The sequence below is a fragment of the Letharia lupina genome (assembly GCF_014066315.1).
Source record: "Letharia lupina isolate WasteWater1 chromosome Unknown contig_19, whole genome shotgun sequence".
In the NCBI taxonomy this organism is placed as follows: domain Eukaryota; kingdom Fungi; phylum Ascomycota; class Lecanoromycetes; order Lecanorales; family Parmeliaceae; genus Letharia; species Letharia lupina.
In genome coordinates this window covers 101750-123524 of record NW_023502988.1, presented here as the reverse complement: position 1 = coordinate 123524, position 21775 = coordinate 101750, and the positions used below count along the sequence as shown (strand labels likewise).

At 46.7% G+C, this 21775-nt stretch overlaps 6 protein-coding genes across 6 annotated transcripts; 4 read left to right on the top strand and 2 right to left on the bottom strand.

The window, feature by feature from the left end:
* Positions 1-333: 333 nt before the first annotated feature.
* Positions 334-1925, bottom strand: HO133_003917 (uncharacterized protein; the record flags this gene model as incomplete). Its single annotated transcript, XM_037294839.1, has 4 exons — positions 334-829; positions 893-1591; positions 1644-1825; positions 1878-1925. The coding sequence occupies 4 exons, from the start codon at positions 1923-1925 to the stop codon at positions 334-336; spliced, it is 1425 nt and encodes a 474-aa protein (XP_037148886.1).
* Positions 1926-3264: 1339 nt separating this feature from the next.
* Positions 3265-5340, top strand: HO133_003916 (uncharacterized protein; the record flags this gene model as incomplete). The annotated part of the gene is made up of 6 exons (XM_037294838.1): positions 3265-3673; positions 3726-4014; positions 4067-4479; positions 4533-4956; positions 5018-5271; positions 5333-5340. 6 exons carry the CDS (start codon positions 3265-3267, stop codon positions 5338-5340), a joined length of 1797 nt encoding a protein of 598 aa, XP_037148885.1.
* Positions 5341-5386: 46 nt separating this feature from the next.
* HO133_003915 (uncharacterized protein) lies at positions 5387-6567 on the top strand (the record flags this gene model as incomplete). Its single annotated transcript, XM_037294837.1, has 4 exons — positions 5387-5491; positions 5554-5609; positions 5659-6032; positions 6080-6567. The coding sequence occupies 4 exons, from the start codon at positions 5387-5389 to the stop codon at positions 6565-6567; spliced, it is 1023 nt and encodes a 340-aa protein (XP_037148884.1).
* A 567-nt stretch (positions 6568-7134) lies between these two features.
* Positions 7135-10594, top strand: HO133_003914 (uncharacterized protein; the record flags this gene model as incomplete). The annotated part of the gene is made up of 3 exons (XM_037294836.1): positions 7135-7830; positions 7884-10499; positions 10556-10594. 3 exons carry the CDS (start codon positions 7135-7137, stop codon positions 10592-10594), a joined length of 3351 nt encoding a protein of 1116 aa, XP_037148883.1.
* A 1119-nt stretch (positions 10595-11713) lies between these two features.
* Positions 11714-12525, bottom strand: HO133_003913 (uncharacterized protein; the record flags this gene model as incomplete). The annotated part of the gene is made up of 2 exons (XM_037294835.1): positions 11714-11853; positions 12396-12525. 2 exons carry the CDS (start codon positions 12523-12525, stop codon positions 11714-11716), a joined length of 270 nt encoding a protein of 89 aa, XP_037148882.1.
* Positions 12526-14852: 2327 nt separating this feature from the next.
* On the top strand, positions 14853-16553 carry HO133_003912 (uncharacterized protein; the record flags this gene model as incomplete). Its single annotated transcript, XM_037294834.1, has 3 exons — positions 14853-15346; positions 15399-16336; positions 16405-16553. 3 exons carry the CDS (start codon positions 14853-14855, stop codon positions 16551-16553), a joined length of 1581 nt encoding a protein of 526 aa, XP_037148881.1.
* Between the last annotated feature and the right edge of the window lie 5222 nt (positions 16554-21775).

Genomic DNA, 21775 nt, shown 5'->3' with positions numbered 1-21775 from the left:
ATTCTTTGGCTTCGATCCCCTGGCTTTGCTATATTCCAGGGTTTGAGTCCTACATTTGCTCTGCTTTTGCACGCTTCATGAACGGGAGAAGGGTGAAATTAACAGGCCAATGTCCAGTTCCTGCTTTTCATCATCTTACGTATCTCATTATGTACAGGTTGAATCATTGCTTGGCTAAGCAGACTCGGAGTATTCCTTGCGCAATGGATTAAATCATACGGGATATATCTTCCATATCTCTACATTTCTTTGCTTTTGCAACATCTTACATGGCTCTCGTATACACATCACATCATCCGTTATCACGCTTCCTAATCCTCATCCCGTCATTAGCTACGATCCCTCCGCTAGCTTCAACAAGCCCTCCAGATTAATACTCTTTGGCCGCTCTATCGGCAGCCCCAATGCTCTATCCCAGATTAGCTGCGCCAGCGGTCCCAGACCGCGCGAGACACCGAAGGTGGCGGTGTAGTAGAGCGTTTCGTGGAAGCCGTAGTGGTGGAATAGCACGCCAGAACTACTGTCCACATTCGGAAAAGGATTCTTCGTCTTCCCGTGTTCTTTCAACACGCCCGGCGCTATCTCGCTATTCCGCTTTACGAGCTGGAAGACAGGATCTCTGGCGATCTCGGGGCGGGAAGAGGCGAACTTCATGAGGGCTTCGAAGCGCGGGTCGGGTTTTCGCAACACGGCGTGCCCGTAGCCGGGGATTACCTGGCCTGATTTCAGGGTTGACCAAAGGTAGTCTTTCACGTCGGCGTCGGCGAAGGAGGTCCCGATGTGTGACTGCATTTTTAGGATCCAGCGGAGGACTTCTTGTGCTGCGAGACTGTGGGACTGGCGTTAGCATCTGCTGAGTCGAGAAGTGAAAGTTGAAGGTTGAGGAGCATACCCGTGCAGTGGTCCGGCAAGACCTTGCAGACCGGCGCTGTAGCTGAGGAACGGATCACTCAGCGCGCTCCCGACCAGATGGGTAGCGTGCGCAGAGACATTGCCACCCTCGTGATCACCGTGTAAAGCAAGGTAGAGTCGCAGCAAGTCTTGGAAGTTCTCGTTCTCCTTGCCGCCCTTGCCGAGCATGGCCGCGAAATTGTAGGACCAGTCTTGCTCTGGATCTACCTGTGCTGGTAGAGACCCTCCACCCTTGTAGCTGTTTTGGTAGATTTTGGCGGCTATCGTAGGAAGTTTGGCGAGCAGTGAGATACTGTCGTCGAATGTAGGTTCCCAGTAATCGGCCTTGTTGACACCCTTCTCATACGCTTTCGCAAAAGCAGAGGTGTGATTGAGTGTAGAAACAGCGCAGGCAAATTGAGTCATAGGGTGCAGGTCCGTAGGAAAGCTATCTAGCATCTTCTCGACAAAGTTCGGCAGGGTGGAGTTCTCAGCGAGTTCTCGAGAGAAGGCACGGATCTGTGTTGTAGTGGGGACTTGGCCGGTCAGAAGCAGCCAGAACATGGCTTCGGGCAGCATTTCGGTGCCGGAGGTGCCTTTGGGCAGGACACTCTGGCAATCTTCGATCGTCTTGCCGTGGAATCGGATGCCTTCGTTTGCGTCGAGGACGGATCCTTCCCATAACATTGCTTTAAGCCCTCTGCAATGCTTGTCAGACTGGCCGCAGGAGATAGTAGTGGTGACTGGTGTACCTCATGCCACCAAGCGTGTTCTCCACCTTGACTTCACCAATTATTTTGCTGGCATGGCTCTTGACTTTTTTGAGAAGCTCGCGTTTTGCTGGTATGGCTTCCTTAAGGGTGGTTTTGAGGTCTGGTTCGGAGGCGGAGGAGTAGGTTCGTATCGAGTGGGCGATGGAAGATAAGAGTCTAGGCTGTCACAAGCAAGGTCAGCATGAGCAGGATACTGCTCAATGGATAAAATACTTGTAGTAGCACGGCAGCCCTTGGTGCTACCCTTGTCGTCGAGAGCATGGCGCAGGTAAGTGCCCCAGGGATTGCGAGGTTTTGGGGGCGGTTTAGTGGTCTATAGGGGCATCAGTGGAGTCTGTGCCCGTTTGGAGTTCTTTGAGAAGCTTGACAATTGCAATTGATGTCTGGAATTGAGGGAGCGATGCCCGGAATTAAGACTGTTATTGCTCCACCTAGGTGACGTTTTATGAATTGCAAATTAAATAAGAATGCTTGGCAAAGCTGATTCAGCTCCGCCTCCGACTTTTTGTTAGCGTTATTCATATAAAATTGTAGAGAACGTACTTACCACTCTTGCAATAGCCACTGTCGTCTGCTACCTCAGTTGGACATTCGTGATACCGAAGCTAGTGGATATACACGCTTTTCCTAGTATTTTACCTCTGATTTAGGCGTGTAATAGCCACATCGCCAGCCCTTGCTCCGGACGCGATGCCACCATTCAGAAAGAATCCCTCTATACGCCAGCATGCCTAACTCTTGCTCGAATTCCATTGGCGACCTGAAGCCGTAGCTGCGGATGCCTATTCCAGTGTATCGACGGCGTATCGATGGGAGCGGAACCTTGCTATCTATGGTGACACCGTGATCCCTCATGACAGGTATATTCATACACAAGGGCGATGCCGCAGCCTCTCACCTGCTGCTTTAGACGCTCTTCTTAACTACCAGCGGGATTCCTGAAGTATGCAATCGATGTTAGTGGCTGTGATAGATTTGCGGTGGAGCATTTCAAGCAGAGCACTGCAGGCTACATATTTGACGGCGAAATTAAGGCATTTGAACGAGATTTGAAGCATCTGACTATGGAGATAACAGAGTAATTACAATGAAATACTACGTAATATCAATCAAAATCCTCCACCTTCTCTATGACCTTCTCCCTGACCTAATCGTTCCAGAGCATAAGCATGCTGGTAAGAGTGGGACTGTGGGCTGGTACAAGAGTGGCAAGTACGTTCTCTACAATTTTCTATGAATGGCGCTAACAAAAAGTCGGAGGCGGAGCTGAATCAGCTTTGCCAAGCATTCTTATTTAATTTGCAATTCATAATTCCGCGGGCAAGCGGCGGTGCCGGACCTCGGCCAAAAAACATATTTGTGGGGGAATTGGCCCATACAATTTGCGTCTTCGCCTCCCCAAGACCCCAAAGACGGCCTATGCTCGCGAGGAACAGCCATCGAATATGCAATTTAGTGTCTAGTTGGAATGGTTCGAGCGTCTCTTTGCCATCAAGTTTTAGTATCCGGCCATCATTACAAGCAATTCCCAGTCAATAGACAGCTATAAAATTGCACGAGCATAGTCAAGATTCATAGAGTTGCTATTCCATCCTAGACAATGCTTGGAACAGCTGCCAGAAGCCTTCCCAGGAAAGCTACCCAGAGATGCATGCCCTCCTCCCCTATACTTTGCTTTCAGCCAAGACACACTGGTAGAGCACTGTCCTCCCATCTCCCTGCCGTCAAGCCTCCGCTCTCTACTGCATTACCCTCGGACTCCTACCAGCTCCTTCCAACATCCGAGAAGAGCGGCGCCGCTGAAGACGCCCTCTTCATCCAAGAAGTGGAAGACGTCAAGCAATGGTGGGCCTCAGCCCGATATGAGGGTATTAAGAGACCATACTCTGCGGAGGATGTGGTCGGCAAGAGAGGGACACTGCAGCAAACATACCCGAGCTCTGTGATGGCGAGGAAGTTGTTCAGCCTTTTCAAAGAGAGGGCTGCCGTTGGGCAGCCTGTCCATACAAGTGAAAAGCCACCAGTGAGGCTTCTCGATCAAGAGGGCTGACAAATCGGTAGTGGGAGCCATTGACCCTATTCAAATGACCCAACAAGCTGTCAACCAGGAAGTGTTGTATATTTCTGGGTGGGCTTGCTCCTCTGTGCTTACCTCCACGAACGAGGTCTCTCCGGATTTCGGAGACTACCCGTACAACACGGTACCGAATCAAGTGCAGCGAATATTCAAAGCACAACAGTTGCATGATCGGAAGCATTGGGATGCAAGGAGGAAGATGAGCAAGGACGAAAGGACGAAGGCACCATACATAGATTATATGCGACCAATCGTTGCAGACGGGGATACCGGGTGAGGATCTGTGACATTGGCCAACGAGGACAGGATGCTGATATGACTTCAGACACGGAGGCCTTACTGCTGTTATGAAATTGGCCAAGCTTTTTGCGGAGAATGGTGCAGCAGCCGTACACTTCGAAGACCAATTGCACGGTGGCAAGAAGTGCGGCCACTTGGCAGGCAAAGTCTTGGTCCCCGTGGGCGAACACATTAACCGACTGGTCGCTACCAGATTCCAATGGGATCTGATGGGCTGCGAGAATCTCGTAATTGCTCGAACAGACTCCGAGTCTGGAAAGCTTCTCAGCAGCGCTGTAGACGTTCGGGATCATGAATACATTCTCGGTGTAGACGAAGACGCGGAGCCGTTGGCCGAGACTTTGCAAGCGATGGAGCTCCAAGGTACCACTGGAGAGGAAGTTGACCGTTATGAGGCGAAGTGGGTGAAGGAGCATAAGCTCATGACGTTTGATGAAGGTAGGGGAAGCACACTCGTCTCCAGACCGAGTTCATACTCTGACCATCTTCAGCTGTCGTGAAACACCTTGAGTCGGAAGGTGCAGACCAGAGCAAGATCCTCCAGTACGGCGCCCATGTGAGAATGGATCGCAATCTCCCTTTATCAAGGCGACGTACTCTCGCAGCACAGTATACCAATTCTCCCTTGTTCTTTTCCTGGGACATTCCAAGAACTCGCGAGGGCTTTTACCACTACCGTGCGGGTTTAGCAGCAGCCACAAAGCGGGCAATCGAGTTCGCTCCGTACGCTGACTTGCTTTGGCTCGAGACTGCGGATCCGAACGTAGAGAAAGGTGGGAAGTTTGCAAACGAGATCAGGAAAGCTCATCCTGGGAAGCAACTAGTTTACAATCTCAGCCCGTCATTCAATTGGATGGGCCAGGGCTTCAATGAAGCTTCCTTGAAGTCTTTCATTTGGGATCTTGCCAAACACGGGTGAGCACTGATATCTCTTCCCTACTAAGTGAGCAAAAACAGCTGATGTTGTTGCTCCTAGCTTCGTTCTGCAGCTGATCTCTCTGGCTGGTTTGCACTCTACCGCAGCAGTAACAGCAGAGCTTTCAAGAGACTTCAAGGAGGATGGCATGCTGGCTTATGTGAAGCTGATTCAGAGACGCGAGAAGGAGCTCGGTGTGGACGTCTTGACTCATCAGAAGTGGAGCGGAGCGGCCTATGTTGACGGCATATTGGGCGCCATTCAGAGCGGAAGCAGTGGAAGCAAGAGTATGGGTGAGGGAAACACAGAGACAGGTATATCAATCTCTTTGCGAACATCTTTATCTGTTGCGTACTGACAGGTCTGTGTCCACAGGTTTCTAGATGTAAGCTATAGGCACAACAAATCAGAACGCCAGGATTCAGCCCTATGAACTTTGCCGACCTGTGCATCAACAGATTCCTTCCGCATTGCACAAACGCCATCCACAATAATGCTGAGGCACCTCTGATCAGTCTGAAACTCCTGCTACTGGTCAATACTTGCCCCAACACGTTGCGACTTGCGTTGAGCAAGCTGCACAAAAGCAATAACAGCTAGCCAACAAAGACCGTTATTGCACACTGGCACAACACCACCCACTACTCAAACGGTCTGTAATTTACCGCATAACTAAGAAACACGCTTCTAACATCCCCCAGTGACCAAACATCCATGGATTCAACTCGCAAAAACACCATTGAAGACCAGCCTAAGACGCCTTGCAAGGACGGAATTTTCCAGCTGGTCGATATGGCAGGGGATCGCGAACTGACGGAAAAGAAAAGAAGCAGAAACCTGGCCACGGCGGTGCGTGAACAGACGTTTGCAGGGCTGCTTGAATTCACGCGCAAGCTCGCAGTCATCAAACTCACATTCCTGACGTTAGGGGGCAACATGGAAGAGTACAAAGCGCGCGCTGGCAAAATCGGGACCGAGGAAGAGCAGGCACACCTTGCTCACTTGTGGCAGCTTTACGTGGAGCTCGAAGAGTCTCTGCCCACAAAACAGGAACAACACGAACGTGCTGTGGAACGTTAGTCTACCTACCCAACGATCTTGCTGATCCTGACCTAGTATTAGAGGAGAATTGGGCACAAAGGGAAGTAGAATACCACGAACGCCTGTCAACCTGGAGGGACACAAGAATGCATGCGTTGTTTGCGGACATAAACTCTCGTCTCGACGACATCGTAGTCTACCTGACATGTAAAGAGGAGGAAACGTCGAGTGAGATCCCTGAAGGAAAGGCAGAGACGAAGGATGACACCTCTCAAGGAAAGACAGAGGCCGAAGATGACACGCCTGAAGAGAAGGCAGAGACGAAGGATGACACCCCTCATGGAGACACGGAGGCCGAAGACGACCCGCCCCTAGACAAGGCAGAGACAGAGGATGACATTCGTGTAAAAGCATTATTTGCAGAGCATGATAGGGTCCAGGCCCAGATCAAAAGCCTGGGCACATACCCCGAGTTCAAGGCTCAGAATGATGCATTCTTCAAGAGTCATGATGAGGGCAAGGCTCAGAGACTTGGTGATGGTCTGAACGAGGTTCAAGAGACGAGCTGAGTGGGTTGTTTGGCCAGATGAGGATCACAATTCGAAAGCCCGTTGCTCAAAGGACGCATCAACGATCGCAGAAGGTCTTTCCTTTCAGTCCTCTCATAATCAATAGAGAAATGTAGAGTTCTTGCATTCAACCAGAGTTAATGGGTCAGTCTATTGGTCTACAAATGTGTGCGATGTTGTCTTGCTCTATCCGTAGTGCCCGCCGCTAGGAGGAAGAGTTTGCCCGGTTGACCGAAGCCGCAAAGAATTCCTGTGCTGCTGACGCACCCAAAAGTCCTGAGCCGAAGCAGCTGAAAATTTCCTGACCAGTGGCCCTTCCACATGCTCCAACTTTCCCCATTCCAACACCAAATTCTCTTTCTGAGGGTTGCTGGCTCACCCTCATATCTGACCTCCATATCCCTCTATACTGCATCTTTGCAATATCCCACCCTACTCCCCTGAGGCTGCACGTCCGCGCAGCGTTAGGCCTCGATTTCCTACGGCCACAGCCTCGGAAAAATCTAATTCCCCGCACTCTGGAAACCCCGAACTCGTACGACTCCATTCCTACACCACCAGCAGAGAATGCCACACTCAGTTTCTCCTCCCACGGTCCCCATCATGCTCACCAAATCATCCGCTCCCTCAGGCGTACCTCCAACCCTTGAGGAAGTCTCCTCCTTCCTTGACACAATCTTCAAATCCAAGACCTCGCAAGAGTCAGTTGACGCCTCTTACGCTCTCACAAACCTCCTAATCACTTCGGTCGGCTTCCGCGGCTTTCGCGCATATGGCGTACTGGACGAGATCAGGAAGGCTGCTGCAGACAAGAAAGATGGCTCGAAGAGGGAGAGCGCGATGAATCTTCTGGGTGCGCTGTTCGAGAAGTTTCCACCTGCGCAAGCGATCAGCGAGGTCGTGTTTTTGTTACAAGATGGGGGCGTCGTCTCGCCTGCGCTGGATGCACTGGCGGACAAGGGCGCCGTGGTGAAGGAATCTGCGCAGTATGCCCTGGATGCGCTTTTCAAGAATCTATCCCCCGAGAGCTTGGTCGTTGGTCTCATTCCCGTACTGTCACAATACTTGGGTAAGAGGTCTGGGAAATGGCAGGGAGCCGTGGGCGCGTATGAGATGTTGGGGAGAATGGCGGTCAAGGCGAAGATGGGTCAAGGTAGTAAGGAGGAAGAAAGGACCAAGGACTTGCTGAGGGAGAGTATGGGAAAGAAGTTGGCGGGGCTGATACCGATAGTTGAGACAGGGATGCACGATTTGAAAGCTGAGGTATGTGATGTTAGGAGACCAAGCGCAATGCCTATCCTAACCAATTTTTGCAGGTTGGCAAGCAAGCTTTGAAGACGATGACATCCCTTACAACCCTACTGTCTAATGACGATGTAGCACCTCGGATACCGCTCCTCATCAAGACTATGCAAAACCCCTCCACTGAAACCCTACAAAAGGCCATACACGCCTTGTCCCAGACTACCTTTGTCGCCATTGTCACATCTCCTGTCCTCGCCCTCCTCACGCCGCTCCTTGAGCGATCTCTGAATACCCCTACAACATCTCAGGAAGTTCTACGGCAGACAGTGGTTGTAGTGGAGAATCTGACAAAACTGGTGCACGATCCGATTGAGGCGAGAACCTTCCTGCCAAAATTGAAGCCTGGTGTCCAGGGAGTCAAAGACCGAGCATCTCTACCCGAAGTCAGAGAAATGGCTACGAGGGCATTGCAGGTCATAAGGACTGCCATGAAAGATGACGACGGCAACTTGTTGAGTGGCCAAATCGCGCCTACTTCTGCCGAAGACGTGCTGAGAGTCTTGGAAAAAGACGTCAAAATGCGTGGTGGTGTTACCGGAGAGCCAGGCGATGTCGAGCTATGGACAGTCACAAAAGGTTATATCTCGGAAATGGTCAAGGAGGATGTAAACCTTCGCCAGGTTTCTCGCATCGGCTCCTGCACCGGTCGCTACCTACAGCAGCTGTTGAAGACGGGAGAAGCCGACTTGGTCTCGCAGGCATTGGAGAAGTATTTTGTCGACGAAGACCATCGCAAGTTTGGACAGCCCATCAAGGAAGACACAGGCGAGATCGAGATCGTGAACACCGATTTTTCTTTGGCATACGGTGGTATGCTGCTCTTGTCACACACCAACATCACCCTGCATAAAGGTCACAGATATGGTCTTTGCGGAAGAAATGGGGCTGGCAAATCCACCCTTATGCGAAGTATCGCAGAGGGCAAGCTGGAAGGCTTTCCGAGCAAGGATCAGCTCAAGACTTGCTTCGTGGAGCACAACCAAGGCGAAGACGCGGACTTGAGCATCCTTGAATTTGTTGCCAAGGATCCTGAGCTGGCAGCTTCTGGAAAAGAGCGTATCTCAGAGGTTCTGAGCGAAGTTGGATTCACTGCTGGTCCCAATGGACGGCAACAAGAGAAAGTCGGATCGCTGTCTGGTGGATGGAAGATGAAGTTGGCTCTGGCTAGAGCTATGCTCATGGGTGCGGATGTGCTGCTCTTGGACGAACCTACCAATCATCTGGACGTTGGGAACGTCAAGTGGCTAGAGGAGTACCTCAGGAGCCATACCGAAATCACCAGTCTGATAGTCAGTCACGACTCTGGCTTCCTCGACAATGTGTGTACGGACATCTACCATTATGAGCAGAAAAAACTGGTCTGCTACCCTGGAAACCTTGCGGCCTTTGTCCGAGTCAAGCCTGAAGCGAAGAGTTATTATACGCTGTCGGCGTCTCAGGTCCAATTCAAGTTCCCGAACCCGGGTATCCTGACTGGTGTTAAATCATCCACGAGGGCCATTATCCGCATGCAGAATTGTACATATTCCTACCCTGGATCCACGAAACCATCCCTTCAAGACGTCACATGCGCCCTCACACTCTCTTCCCGAACAGCAATCATCGGAGCTAACGGTGCGGGCAAGTCTACTCTGATCAAATTGTTGACTGGCGAGACAATCCCTCAGACCGGCAGAGTCGAGAAGCATCCCAATCTGCGTATTGGCTACATCAAGCAGCATGCCCTTGAGCATGTGGAAATGCATATGGAGAAGACCCCAAATCAGTATCTCCAATGGCGGTATGCGAATGGTGATGATCGAGAAGTGCTGATGAAGCAGACCAGAGTGCTCACTCCAGAGGACAAGGCTCAGATGGAGAAAATTGTCGCCCTGCCAGGACTTGGCGAGCGGAAGGTCGAAAACCTGATGGGAAGACAGAAATACAAGAAGACGTTCCAGTACGAAGTCAAGTGGGCAGGCATGCTGCCCAAACACAACACCCAAGTCTCCCGCGAAACGCTTGTAGAACTCGGTTTTGGTAAGCTGATCCAGGAATTCGACGACCACGAAGCTTCGCGTGAAGGTCTCGGCTTCCGCCTCCTCGAGCCCAAAGTGATCTCCAAGCATTTTGAAGACATCGGCCTGGACCCTGAGATCGCAAATCACAACGAGATCTCCGGTCTTTCAGGCGGACAGAAAGTGAAGGTCGTCCTTGCAGGCGCCATGTGGAACAACCCCCATCTTCTTGTCCTCGATGAACCTACCAATTACCTCGACCGCGACTCACTAGGCGGTCTCGCCGTAGCTATCCGCGAGTACAAAGGCGGCGTCGTCATGATTTCCCACAACGAAGAATTCGTGGGCGCTTTATGCCCCGAGCAGTGGCACGTCGCTGACGGGCGAGTGACGCACAAAGGGCATTTGGCTGTCTCAATGGATCGATTTGAAGATAGCAGGCCGGGTAGCAGTGCGGCGAGCAGTAATGTTTCTAGCGCGACGGCGAGCGCGGTCAACACGGATGCGGAAGGTGATGGGGGTATGAATTTCAAGGTCAAGAAGAAGACGAAGAAGTTGACGAGGGCGCAAATGAAGGAGAGGGAGACGAGGAGGAGGTTGAGGCATATTGAGTGGTTGAACTCGCCCAAGGTATGTTTCCCTGCTCGGATCATCGAATGTCGGGTCGTAGGCTAACACAGAGATAGGGCACGCCTCATCCACCAGACACGGATGATGATGCATAGGCATATGAGACATCTAGATGGTGGGAAGAGTCTTGCGTAATGACTATAGACGGCGTTCTTTCGGGCTACGTGATAGAAGATACCTCCTTTAGATTACCGGGGGCAGAAAATGAGAAAAGGGGCCATAGAGGCGTTTTGGAAGTCTCCCACTTAAGCTGGGGAAGACTTATCTAGGTATCAATCAGGATACTGCAGACGTTTATCACTTATCCGTCATTCCATCGTCGAAGCCTTCATCCATCTGTATTCTCCCTCCGTGGATTCCCATCCTCACTGATTACAGGTTCCCAAATTCTTCACAACGTAAACAGGGTCAGTACCTCGCGAGCACGAGCTGTCTATACCCAGTCCATATCGCAGCGCACATCGCCTCCATTCAGCAGTGTATTATTTGCCCATGAGCCCGAGTGATACACCTGATGACCGACGTGATAGATGATGGGAAAGGGGCGCTTGATGGATGCCGAGACGGTGGGAAGCGATGGGCGAGACATTTTGGTGCACTAGTCGGGGAGAGGGCAAGTACGTAGAGGTTTGGTTACGGATTTGCTGCTGTCGTGATATTAACACTGTGAATCGATCGTGTGAGTTGCATTCCCTGCACCCTCAGGCGTACTTTACTCTATCACCGCTCTATGAAATCGACCTCAGTCCAGCCCCTGCGCGTGCTTTCGCTTTGCGGCCCTTCGGCTTCTGATGCAGTGTCAGCTTTCACGGCGGAAGTCTGGGATCCTGGACCCGGCTCACGTACCCTTTTCGGTCCTATAGGTCTCGAACGACTCGCTCGCCTCCGCGGATCCATACACCGTTCCCCTAACCCCGTAAGGATTGTCCCCGTGCTCGGCGCACCCGTGCCGAAGGGAGACCCCTGTCGACAAAGTTATCTTTTGCGATTCCGTACACCTGGCGAATGACGGACACGGCTTCCCGCTGCGTGGTCGGGCCGCCGCTGCTGACCTGGGAGCTGAAGGGGGGGAATTTGCCGCCGTCGTAGGGGTGGAGGGGGTGGTGCTCGCCGAGGTTGAATTCGATGAAGCCGATGGGGAAGAGGGGTGGTTCGGTGTTGGCGGGGTGTGGGTCGTCTCCGTGGTGGCCGAGGACGGTGGAGATGAAGTGGGATCATTGGTTGGTGTGGTCGGCGTTGTTGGGTTCGAGGGGAGGGGATTTGTCGAAGCCGCTGGCGGAGGACGTGGTGACCTTGAAGCGGATGTCGTCTGGTGATTGAGGAGTTGTGCAGTGCTTCTTGGGATGCAGTGTTTCTTGGGATGTGCAGAGGGTTTGAAGGGGTTTAAGTGGATTTGAAGGGTCGAAGGTTGAATGTATGCTAGAATCAAACAAAGAGACGGCGGTCACTGTTTCAAATGACGGCAGGAAACACGTCAGCTGCTGCAAGTGCGTGAGACCTAGCCACTGGCTGCGTTGAGATCATAGTTGCCACGGTTTGTTGGCGCACTTCCTGGGCACTTGCTCGAAAGAGAAGCACGGGCTCCGAAGCGGGGTTTGGCTGTCAGTACGACAAGCACTGAGAAATGAAATTTCAGTGTAGAGCATGAGTTGAGCAAGGCATAACCGTTCCTCCAGGAGTGCCTGCTGGAGTGCCGCTGTAAATGCTCCCAGCGCTGATAAAGGCGTCAAGGAATTGGTAACGCAGTCAGTCCAGGTGGAAGGTTTCCGGATTGGTTCTACATCAGACAGAAGTTGCGAACGATCTTTAACGTAGATTAAATCAAAATATTGAATGACTGAAGCTTCAAATCTAATCTAACCTGGCTTAAGATCAGTGGCTGTATTGAGCGCGTACCACTTCGTTGGTGTTTTGAGATGAATGCGATCGGCGCAAGCTGCCTCTTCCATGTCTCATGACCACGGTAGAAGCTCTCGAACAGAAGACTCTCGAAGACTGGAGTGAGGGTGCTGCCGGCGGAAGACATTCTTATCTCCCCCATTACTGAGCTAACACTGTCATTGATGACATTCTATACGGTGAAGGGCAACAATTGCAACGACGTATCGCGATCTGGGGTGTAGTTATTGCTGTTTCCATGATGTGGAAGAACGACAAGCATTTCGAGTACCTCAAAGTAGCGCCTGAGTAGAACAAGGTCTCGTTTGGCTTTGATGTGTTCAACGTTGGTGCTGTTGACAAGCCCGTTGACATTTAGGGGACGGTCCTTTCATGAAACACTCAACATGGACAAGATATCGATCGCTTATTGGCACCACGACAATTCAGATGGTCAATAACACTGCCAGAATAGGATACATGGCGCAGTCTTGACTCAACATTCACATCACCCCGAAAGGTGGCGACGAGGGCATCCTCAACTACTGCGACGTCTTCTTACTAATCACGTCTACTCTCTGGGAGCTCGCTGGATCTTCCAAGAAGATTCGCCCGGATCCAGTTGTTGATGTTCTCCGGGGTTCCCCGGGGTTCCAACGCAGGAACGTCCATCAGTAGTCTCTTTCGTACTAGCCAGCCCTATCTCGATACATAGTGGATCATTGTCAACTTGTCTCGGGTCCCTGCTTATATGCTAAGCGCTAGCCTTTGAGGTCAGTCGTCATTACCTTGCGGGTCGATGAGCGGTTGATTGGAGGGGGAGGCTCCATCGAGATACCATCACCTTTAGGCCGCGGATAGCGAAGTTCTTGCAGCGATGCTGAGTCTATAGAGAACACGGAAGTCCCAAGTGTCAGATCATCTTGATGCGTTGTCTCACTATAACGAGAAGGAGAACAAGGTTGAGTTGTCTCAGCCTAACGATTTCTGAGACATAGAACATTGGAGGCGATGGTGGGATCGAAGGCGGCGCAGTCACATTTTGGGGAGAAGAGGAGCTGCAGGACGAGCAAAGCGACTGAACACATCGAACAATGGTACTATCATCCCGAGATGACCGACTTGTGAGGGTGGGAAGCAGCACTGCAGGAAGCGACAGCGAAGGTTCTTCGGCATGGATCTTCCGGAATGAGACGACGACTTGACGTGATACTGACAGCTGGCAACGAGTACACGGATGGACCTCTGGATGCTCTGAATATATCAAGTAGACATGGCGCTACCTGCATGTTGTCGAATGTTGGAGTGGAAGGCTGAACGAGGAGATACGATTCTCTAGCGTGCTGCAAACTGCCGCTTTCCTCTATCGGGAAAAGCAGTCCCGAGACACTAGGCTGCAACGGTATTGGCGGGCTTGCCTCGTACGGTATCATTTTCCATGCCCGCAGATTCTAAGATATATTTTGTCTGCCTCTTTACCTGCATTCGTTCTCTGTGATCCTTGCGGCCCTATGATATATCGCCAACGTTCTAGATACAAGCAGTTGTGCTGGTGTTGCAGTCTCCCACTGCTTCTCTGGAATACCTACCTTACCTACCTCTTCGCGGGTGCTTGCAGTAGCTGCGTGCTAAATGACGCCTGAGCCCACTAGCTAGCTGCCTAAGGTAGTCGAAGGATCCCTAGGCTGCGCTATCGCGGTCCCTATATTCCTAGATGCAAGTCAGCGTCCTTTGGGGGCCAATCGTGTGCCGCTTCCCCCGCCTGTGGCTCAGGATTTTGAGTGATCTTTTCTTTTGGTAATGATAAATGTACTCGAGCATACGAGTATCGACTTACAGATAAGGAGAGTGACTTCAGGAATTAAGGAGAGAGGGGAGTTGTGCGCAACTCTGAAAGGTCAGTCTAACCAGCGCGCGCAGCCTGCGAATGATCGCTAATATGATTTTATTGGTGTACCTTAGGGACGGAACCCAATCTCAATGATCACGCGTCGGTTAAGGGATGCACGCGGAGATCGAATTCAGAAGATCAGCATAGAAGCAGAATTCCAGGCTTGCTCGGGTGCATGTGAAAAAAAAGGCTATCAGCCCTAGCGACCCCGACCTAGATCTATGCCGCATACTTCCATTGAGCTGATCGCATTCTCTCCCTTGCTCATTCAGCGTCGAAGCTGAATCGATCCCAGCGAGATAATAGGCATCGAAAGCTACGTTGACACAGCAACAGAAGGATACTCAAGACGCAAGAGCGGACCTTCTACGTGAGCAAGGAACTCTAACCGGGTTTTGTAGACCACGCCTCGGTCTTATAGTCGGGATTTTCCCTCTTCTTGTACACCTACTTGGTCTTCTACTTCCATTGCTAGACGCGACGCTTGTACCCATCCTATACGCTACACCAAGGAATTTGATTTTGAGGGCGGTTTACCGTTGTTGCCAAACAACTTCCACCATTCAGGACAAGCATTCGCGACCATGGCGAACGAAAAGTCCACCCTCGACGACATCGCCCGCAATACGTCTGATGACAATGTCGACCTCAAATCTCTAGACTCTGACGCTCTCGCCTTGGCGCAGATGGGTTACACCCAAGAGATGAAGCGCAATTACACTTGGTTCTCCCTCCTCGGCGTTGGCTTCTCCCTCACCAACTCTTGGTGGGGCATCTCTGCCGCCCTCATCACCGGCATCAACTCTGGGGGCCCTGTGCAAATCGTCTACGGTTTGCTCTTCTTCGCACTCATCTCAACATGCGTGGGAATAAGTCTATCAGAGTTGGCATCAGCACTGCCGAATGCGGGAGGGCAGTATTTCTGGGCGAATGAGCTGGCGCCAAAAAGATACGCGAACTTCGCCAGCTACTTGACAGGGTGGTTTGCCTGGGCGGGAAGTATCTTCACCAGTGCTAGTGTCGCATTGGCAACGGCAAGTGCCGCGGTGGGCTGCTGGCAGCTGTCGCATCCAGACTTGTATGTATCTCGCCCATACTGCCTTTTTGAGCGAGGTCGCTGACGGAAGCAGCGTGATATTGCCATGGCATGTTTGGGTTGGATACCTCGTCATCAATGTCTTCGCTTTCATGTGGAACTGCTATGCAAAATGGCTACCCGTCATAGCTCAGATTTCAATATTCACTTCATTGATATCCTTCTTCGTTATTCTGGTCACGGTCCCTGCAAAGGCGCCAACGCACCAGGATGCAAAGTTCGTCTTTGCCAACTTCGTAAACAACACTGGGTGGTCGGCAAACGGGATCGCTTTCATCGTCGGCCTAATCAACACCAACTACGCCTTCGCCTGCCTCGATTGTGCCACTCACCTTGCCGAGGAAGTCAACCGCCCTGAAAAGATGGTCCCTATCGCCATCATGGGTACCGTCGCCATTGGATTCGTCACCTCATGGTTCTACTCCATCGCCCTGTTTTTCAGCATGAACAACCTTAGCGATCTCCAGACCACTTCTACTCTCGTACCGATCTTGGCGTTGTTTTACCAAGCCCTTGGAAGTAAGGCAGGAGCCATCATGCTGGAGAGTCTGTTCATAGCGACGGGCATTTGGTGTCTAGTCGCAAGTCATACGTGGCAGAGTCGCTTATGCTGGTCCTTTGCTCGCGATGGCGGCCTACCCTTTAGCAAATTCCTCAGCCATGTTGATCCTCGAGTGGATGTCCCTCTCCGTGCGCACTTCGTCAGTTGCGTTATCGTGACCATTCTGGGACTACTCTATTTGGGAAGTTATACAGCATTCAACAGCATGGTCACGGCCTGCATCGTTCTGCTTTATGTCTCGTACTCGATTCCGGTCATCTGTCTCCTGATCAAAGGTCGCAACAATATTCATCATGGTCCCTTCTGGTTGGGTTCTTTTGGACTATTCGCCAACATCGTGTTGCTGTTGTGGACCTGCTTTACGATTATTATGTACTCATTCCCGCCGGCAAAACCCGTTTCCGGAGGAAGTAAGTCGTCCAATCCCTGTCTAAGGAAGTTTTGCTTCGGAAAGTGCGAGGGCTGACAATCACTGCAGATATGAATTACGTCTCTGCTGTATATGGAGTCGTTGTGTTCATTATCGTCGTGGACTGGTTTGCGCGGGGAAAGAGGGGGTATAGAGGACAAACTTTGAGGCGCGAAGAAGCAGAGGCAAATTTGACTGGCAATGAGACCGTTAGGTAGATCAAGCAAGTTGATGTTGTGGTCATCGCTATCCAGCATACGGAATATTGATGCACAGCCTAACACAATCCTCGACTCTGGATTGCACTAGAATCTCCTTACCTCCAAATCCTATTGACTATAATCTAAATATCTTTGACCCATGAGAGGTATTACACAGGTGATTTGGGTGCTGCCGATCTTCTCAAAGCGTCCGGAACGAGTCCGGTTCCTTCATCTGATACTTATACCGACGACAAGCAGAAAGCGGTGTTTAGCGGAAAGCGTTGTTTGCAAGCAAACGGCTCAAGGAGAGTTCGTTCCCAAAGATTCCATGGCAAGATTCGTCCAGGGTGATACTATCAAAAAAATGTTGATCCGCCCAGTCCATCTTGTGGGGGTTGGGACGACCATCAATGATGTTCATCTTCCACGATTATGTGTGAACCTTAAGCTTGGGATCGTAGAGCTCGATTGGAAGGATTTCGTGTCGACCTTCCTTACAGAGAAGCACTTGTTTCGTCCCATTCTGGCCCATCTGGTAGGCTTTCTGCTAGGTTCTGTCAGTCAACTTTGTTGCCATCATGATACAGTAATCCGATCCCACTACGATTTTTAAGCTCAATTTCACACCATCAACTCCCCTCACCAGACCGCAAGATATGCGGCGATGTCTAATACGCTGCCTAATGAAGCATCATCGAAGCGTCGATAGTCTTCTCCACAAACCCTCGCTCGCCTCCGATTCGTTAAAGTCGCTGCACGCCAAACTCGCCTTGCTCATTTCTATCCTGCTATCGTTGGACGCCCTCTGTCCGTGGGTGACAGATTCCTGGCGGAAGTGCACTGGTCGCTAATGAAGATCGGTTCTTGCGAGATTTGCAAGAACAGAGGCAGCGAAGATTGAAAGGAGAAGCAAGACCGAGGCAGCCTAGGTAGGGGCGTCGCAGTGGGAATGGTTCGGTCCATCGAAGATGCTCAAGGGCCTCGGTACGAAGAGGTGGCAGAGCGGGTTGGATTTGAGCGCGAGTGCGTAGCCGGTAGAGTTGGTGCGGCTGGGACGGATGATGGACAGCTGGATTCGATACAGATATAGCCACATGGTTTATCTACGGAGCACTCTAGACCGCGCTTGCTCTACGCCGGAGGGATTTCCTTGTTGACGAGACGATATGGGCAGTAGCTACTCCCATTCTCAGGAAACGCCTTAGCATGTGTCAAATCTCAGTCTCTTTTTTTCATGCGTAATGTTCCCGGTCATATTCAAAAGGTGGCCTTGATGCGGTTTCTGTACTGTATATGTCAGATTATTGAAGATGCTGAAGCGTCGGAGCGGAGTGATGCCAAGATTTAGGGCTGAATTATGAGTAGCCTTGGCAAGATAACCGCATGCGGCTAGATCACCGAGAAGCCGCAGAACGAGGGTCGGTGACAAAAGTCGTTGCACACCCGAGAATTCTCCGGGCCTAACTATCAAAAAAGCCCCCTTTTCGGCCTTTTTTAGGAGACATAAGTGTGATTCTCTTATTATCTATTCAGTACTTGATTGCTAGGCCTTTTCGCTCTATATACTGTTTCATACGGTTCTAAATATAATAGTTCTTTTCTTTAAAACTACCTCGTTTATTTAGCTTTTTAGAAGACTCTAGAATATACTTATTAATCTTCTATTACTCGATAGTCTTTTACTTCTTTTTAATAATCTTATAAAGCTATTTATAATTTATAGTATAATATAACTTAACTCGAGACTTAAAAATTCGCTATATATTCTTAATAGAGTTAAGATCTAATAAATTAGTCGACTAATTATTAATATAATTAAGTTTTATTTCGTTTTTAATATAGATATAATAGTTTTTAAAAATTTAAATATTATAACTCTTATTATTATTCTTTTAAAAGATTATTTCTTTTTCTTTAATCTTAAATATTTCTTTTCTTCTTTTTATAATAGAAAGAATCTTATTAATATATTATTCTTAAATTATAGATTTCTTAAATTTCTATTTTTATTATCGAATATTTCTATTTTTTAACTCTTTATCTATCTCTTCGATATATATATAGAATACTAGATTGAATTTAAAGCTTATTAAGACTATTATCTATATAAAAAACTAACTTATTATAATATACGAGTAAAGGCCTATGAATTAAATTCATAATCATTTTTTTAATTAGGGCTATCGAGTAAATAGGTGAGCGATCTTTGATGAGCGAACTTTGATAAGCGATATTTGAATTCCTTGCGCTTTAATGATTATAAGACAAAATTTTAAATTTTTTAAAAATTCGGAAAGCGTAAATAGCGCTTCAAAAATAAAAATAAAAATTTCAAAATTTCAATAGAAAATAAAAATGTTATTACTATTGTGAATAACGTACATCTATAATTTAATAAGGGAGGCGCGGGAGGGCGAGATTTTGATAGTTGCAGACGCTAATTTATTTATCTGCGATAACTTAGTCGATCTAACTAAAGAGCGTAGTAATCCTAAATTAATAATTGACTGTATATACAAATTTAAGATTTTCAAGCTTAGCTCTATCTTATTCTATTATACGAGTAAAGACATATGAATTAAATTCATAATCATTTTTTTAATCAGGCCTATCGAGTAAATTTGGTGAGCGATCTTTGGGGAGCGATCTTTGGTGAGCGATCTTTGATGAGCGATATTTGAGTGCCTTACCTTTTAATAATTATAAGACCAAATTTCAAAATTTTTAAAGCATTCAAAAGCGCAATCTACGCCCTATAATTTAAAAAAAAAATCTCAAAAATTTAATAGAAAACAAAAAAGTTATTCTATATGTTAATAACGTACACCTATTTTTTTAATAATTGCGGACGTTTAATGGTTGCGGACGCTAATTTATTTACCCGCGATGACTCAGCTAATCTAATTAAAGAGCGTAGTAACTCTAAATTTATAATTGACTGCACATATAAATTTAAGATTTTCAAGCTTAGCTCTATCTTATTCTATTATTAATATATATAATAGAATAAGATAGAGCTAAGCTTAGAAATCTTAAATTTATATATATAGCTAATTATAAATTTAGAGTTATTACGCTCTTTAGTTAGATCGACTAAATTAATCTATTAGCCCTTTTAAGCTTTCTTATTAAAAATTTATATATAGAAGTCTTATACTTTAAAGTACTTAGCTTATAATATATATAGTTACTTTATAATTTCTTAAATTATAAAACTCGCTTTATACTTTCTAACGCTATAAAAATTATAAAGTTTAATCTACTATTAGTAAAGCGAAGTAGTATTTAAATATAATTATATAAAACGCGTCTAGAATCGAATAATCCTTCCACCTATTTATATAATTATTATTCTTCTATCTCTCTATTAATTCTATTAATTCTATTAATATAAATATAATTATTCTCGATACCCCTCGCGAAAATATTACTAAACGCTTTAGGTATATATATCCCTTTTACTCGCCTCTTAGAGTCTCTATTAACGCTTCTAAGTTATCTCTTAATAAATTCGCTATTATTAATAATCGAGGCTATAAGCGAGCTTAATAGCTATCTACTACTACTTATAAACGCGTTAGAAAACTTTTAAAAAGAGTCTAAACGAATATATCCTCCTCTATAGATTCCTTCTAAATTAGCGATAATATCTTTTTACCTAGCGATGCTACCTCTTAAAACGCGTCTTTCTCTCTTATTTATTCTTTATTATCTTAATTTAAAGTCTCTTAACGCGTATTAGATCTTAAATATCGTTAAGAAAAAACTTCTAAACGAGAGGAAGACGCTATCGAAGATTCTCTATTATAAGACTTACTAGCAGACTTCTTTAACAATAACTCTTTCGACAGCCCACGTTCTTTCAGCTCACCTTTTAGCTCTTATTTAGATCCTACTTAGTTTTTAGCAAGGCTCGTTAGCTATATTACGCGTCACCCATATACTATAAAGCCTATACGATATAATTTAGATCTTATAAATCAAATTTACGATAGCTGCGATACGGCGTTATAAAAAGATAAGATAGTTAAGTAGTACTGCGATAGCGGAAAGACTAAAGTCGATATACCTGAAATAGATATCGATTAAAAAGTAAACGATATAGAATAGAGCTATAAGAGCGTCGAAATAAGTATAAATAATTCGATTAATTCTAGCGAGCATATTATTAATTAAATCCTCTATTCTTTAATATTAAAGATCTTAAATTTTACTAATAATTATAAAGAATTCCGCCGCTATAGCGTTTAATATAATAATATAATCTTTATAACCTTATAGTAGATTACTATTAATCATTTAATTATTTTCTATATATATAAAATCTAGAAAGCGATTACTACTTATATACTTATTCTAATATCTTTAAAAGACGAAAAATCGATCTTTAATTAAATCTATATTATAAATAATATTTAAGATTAATTTATAATACGATATAACTTTCTCTTAATCGCGTTTTCTATACTAACTTTGCTAGACATAGCTATTATAAATATACTAATTAAATACTTTATCGCAAAATAGCTATAATACTTAAAAGCATTAATTTATATATTACTACTCTTAAATTAATATTCAAAAAGCTAAAGGCTAATCTAGATATATAAGGCTATAAGTTACTTTATAAGAACCTACGATATTATAATCCGCGCATCTATAATTATTCTATTTCAGATAAGATTACTATCGTTTAAAAGAATAATATAGATAACTTATTAAGTTTATTTAAGACTAAGAATATCTTAATAAAAGCTCGAAGTAATAAGAGATTTAGTATTTCATATTAGTATCTAGTCTATATACTTTTACGCTATCTCATTATCTTCTTATTTAATAAATAATTATAGTATAATAATATATTCAATATAGACGTTATACTAAGTGAAAGTCTTCTTACTTATCGACGTAGTAATAATAAAATTACTCTATAAATTAGTGAAATTATTAGCTAAGATAACTCTATATAAATAACGCTTATCTTATATTATAGATCTATATCGTTTATTTCTTCTATTTTATTAGTCGCTAACTTCTTATAAATATATAATATAAATTTATTCTAGTAAGTTTAATCGCCTTCTTTACTGCGGTAAACTACTATAATATTTTATCTACGATATCTATATAGCTATCGAAAGTAATAAACTTTATTAATTAAAAATAAATTAGAAGACTATTTAAGCTAATATCTATTAAGTAGTTATTAATACTTATATCGATAAAGCTATTACACA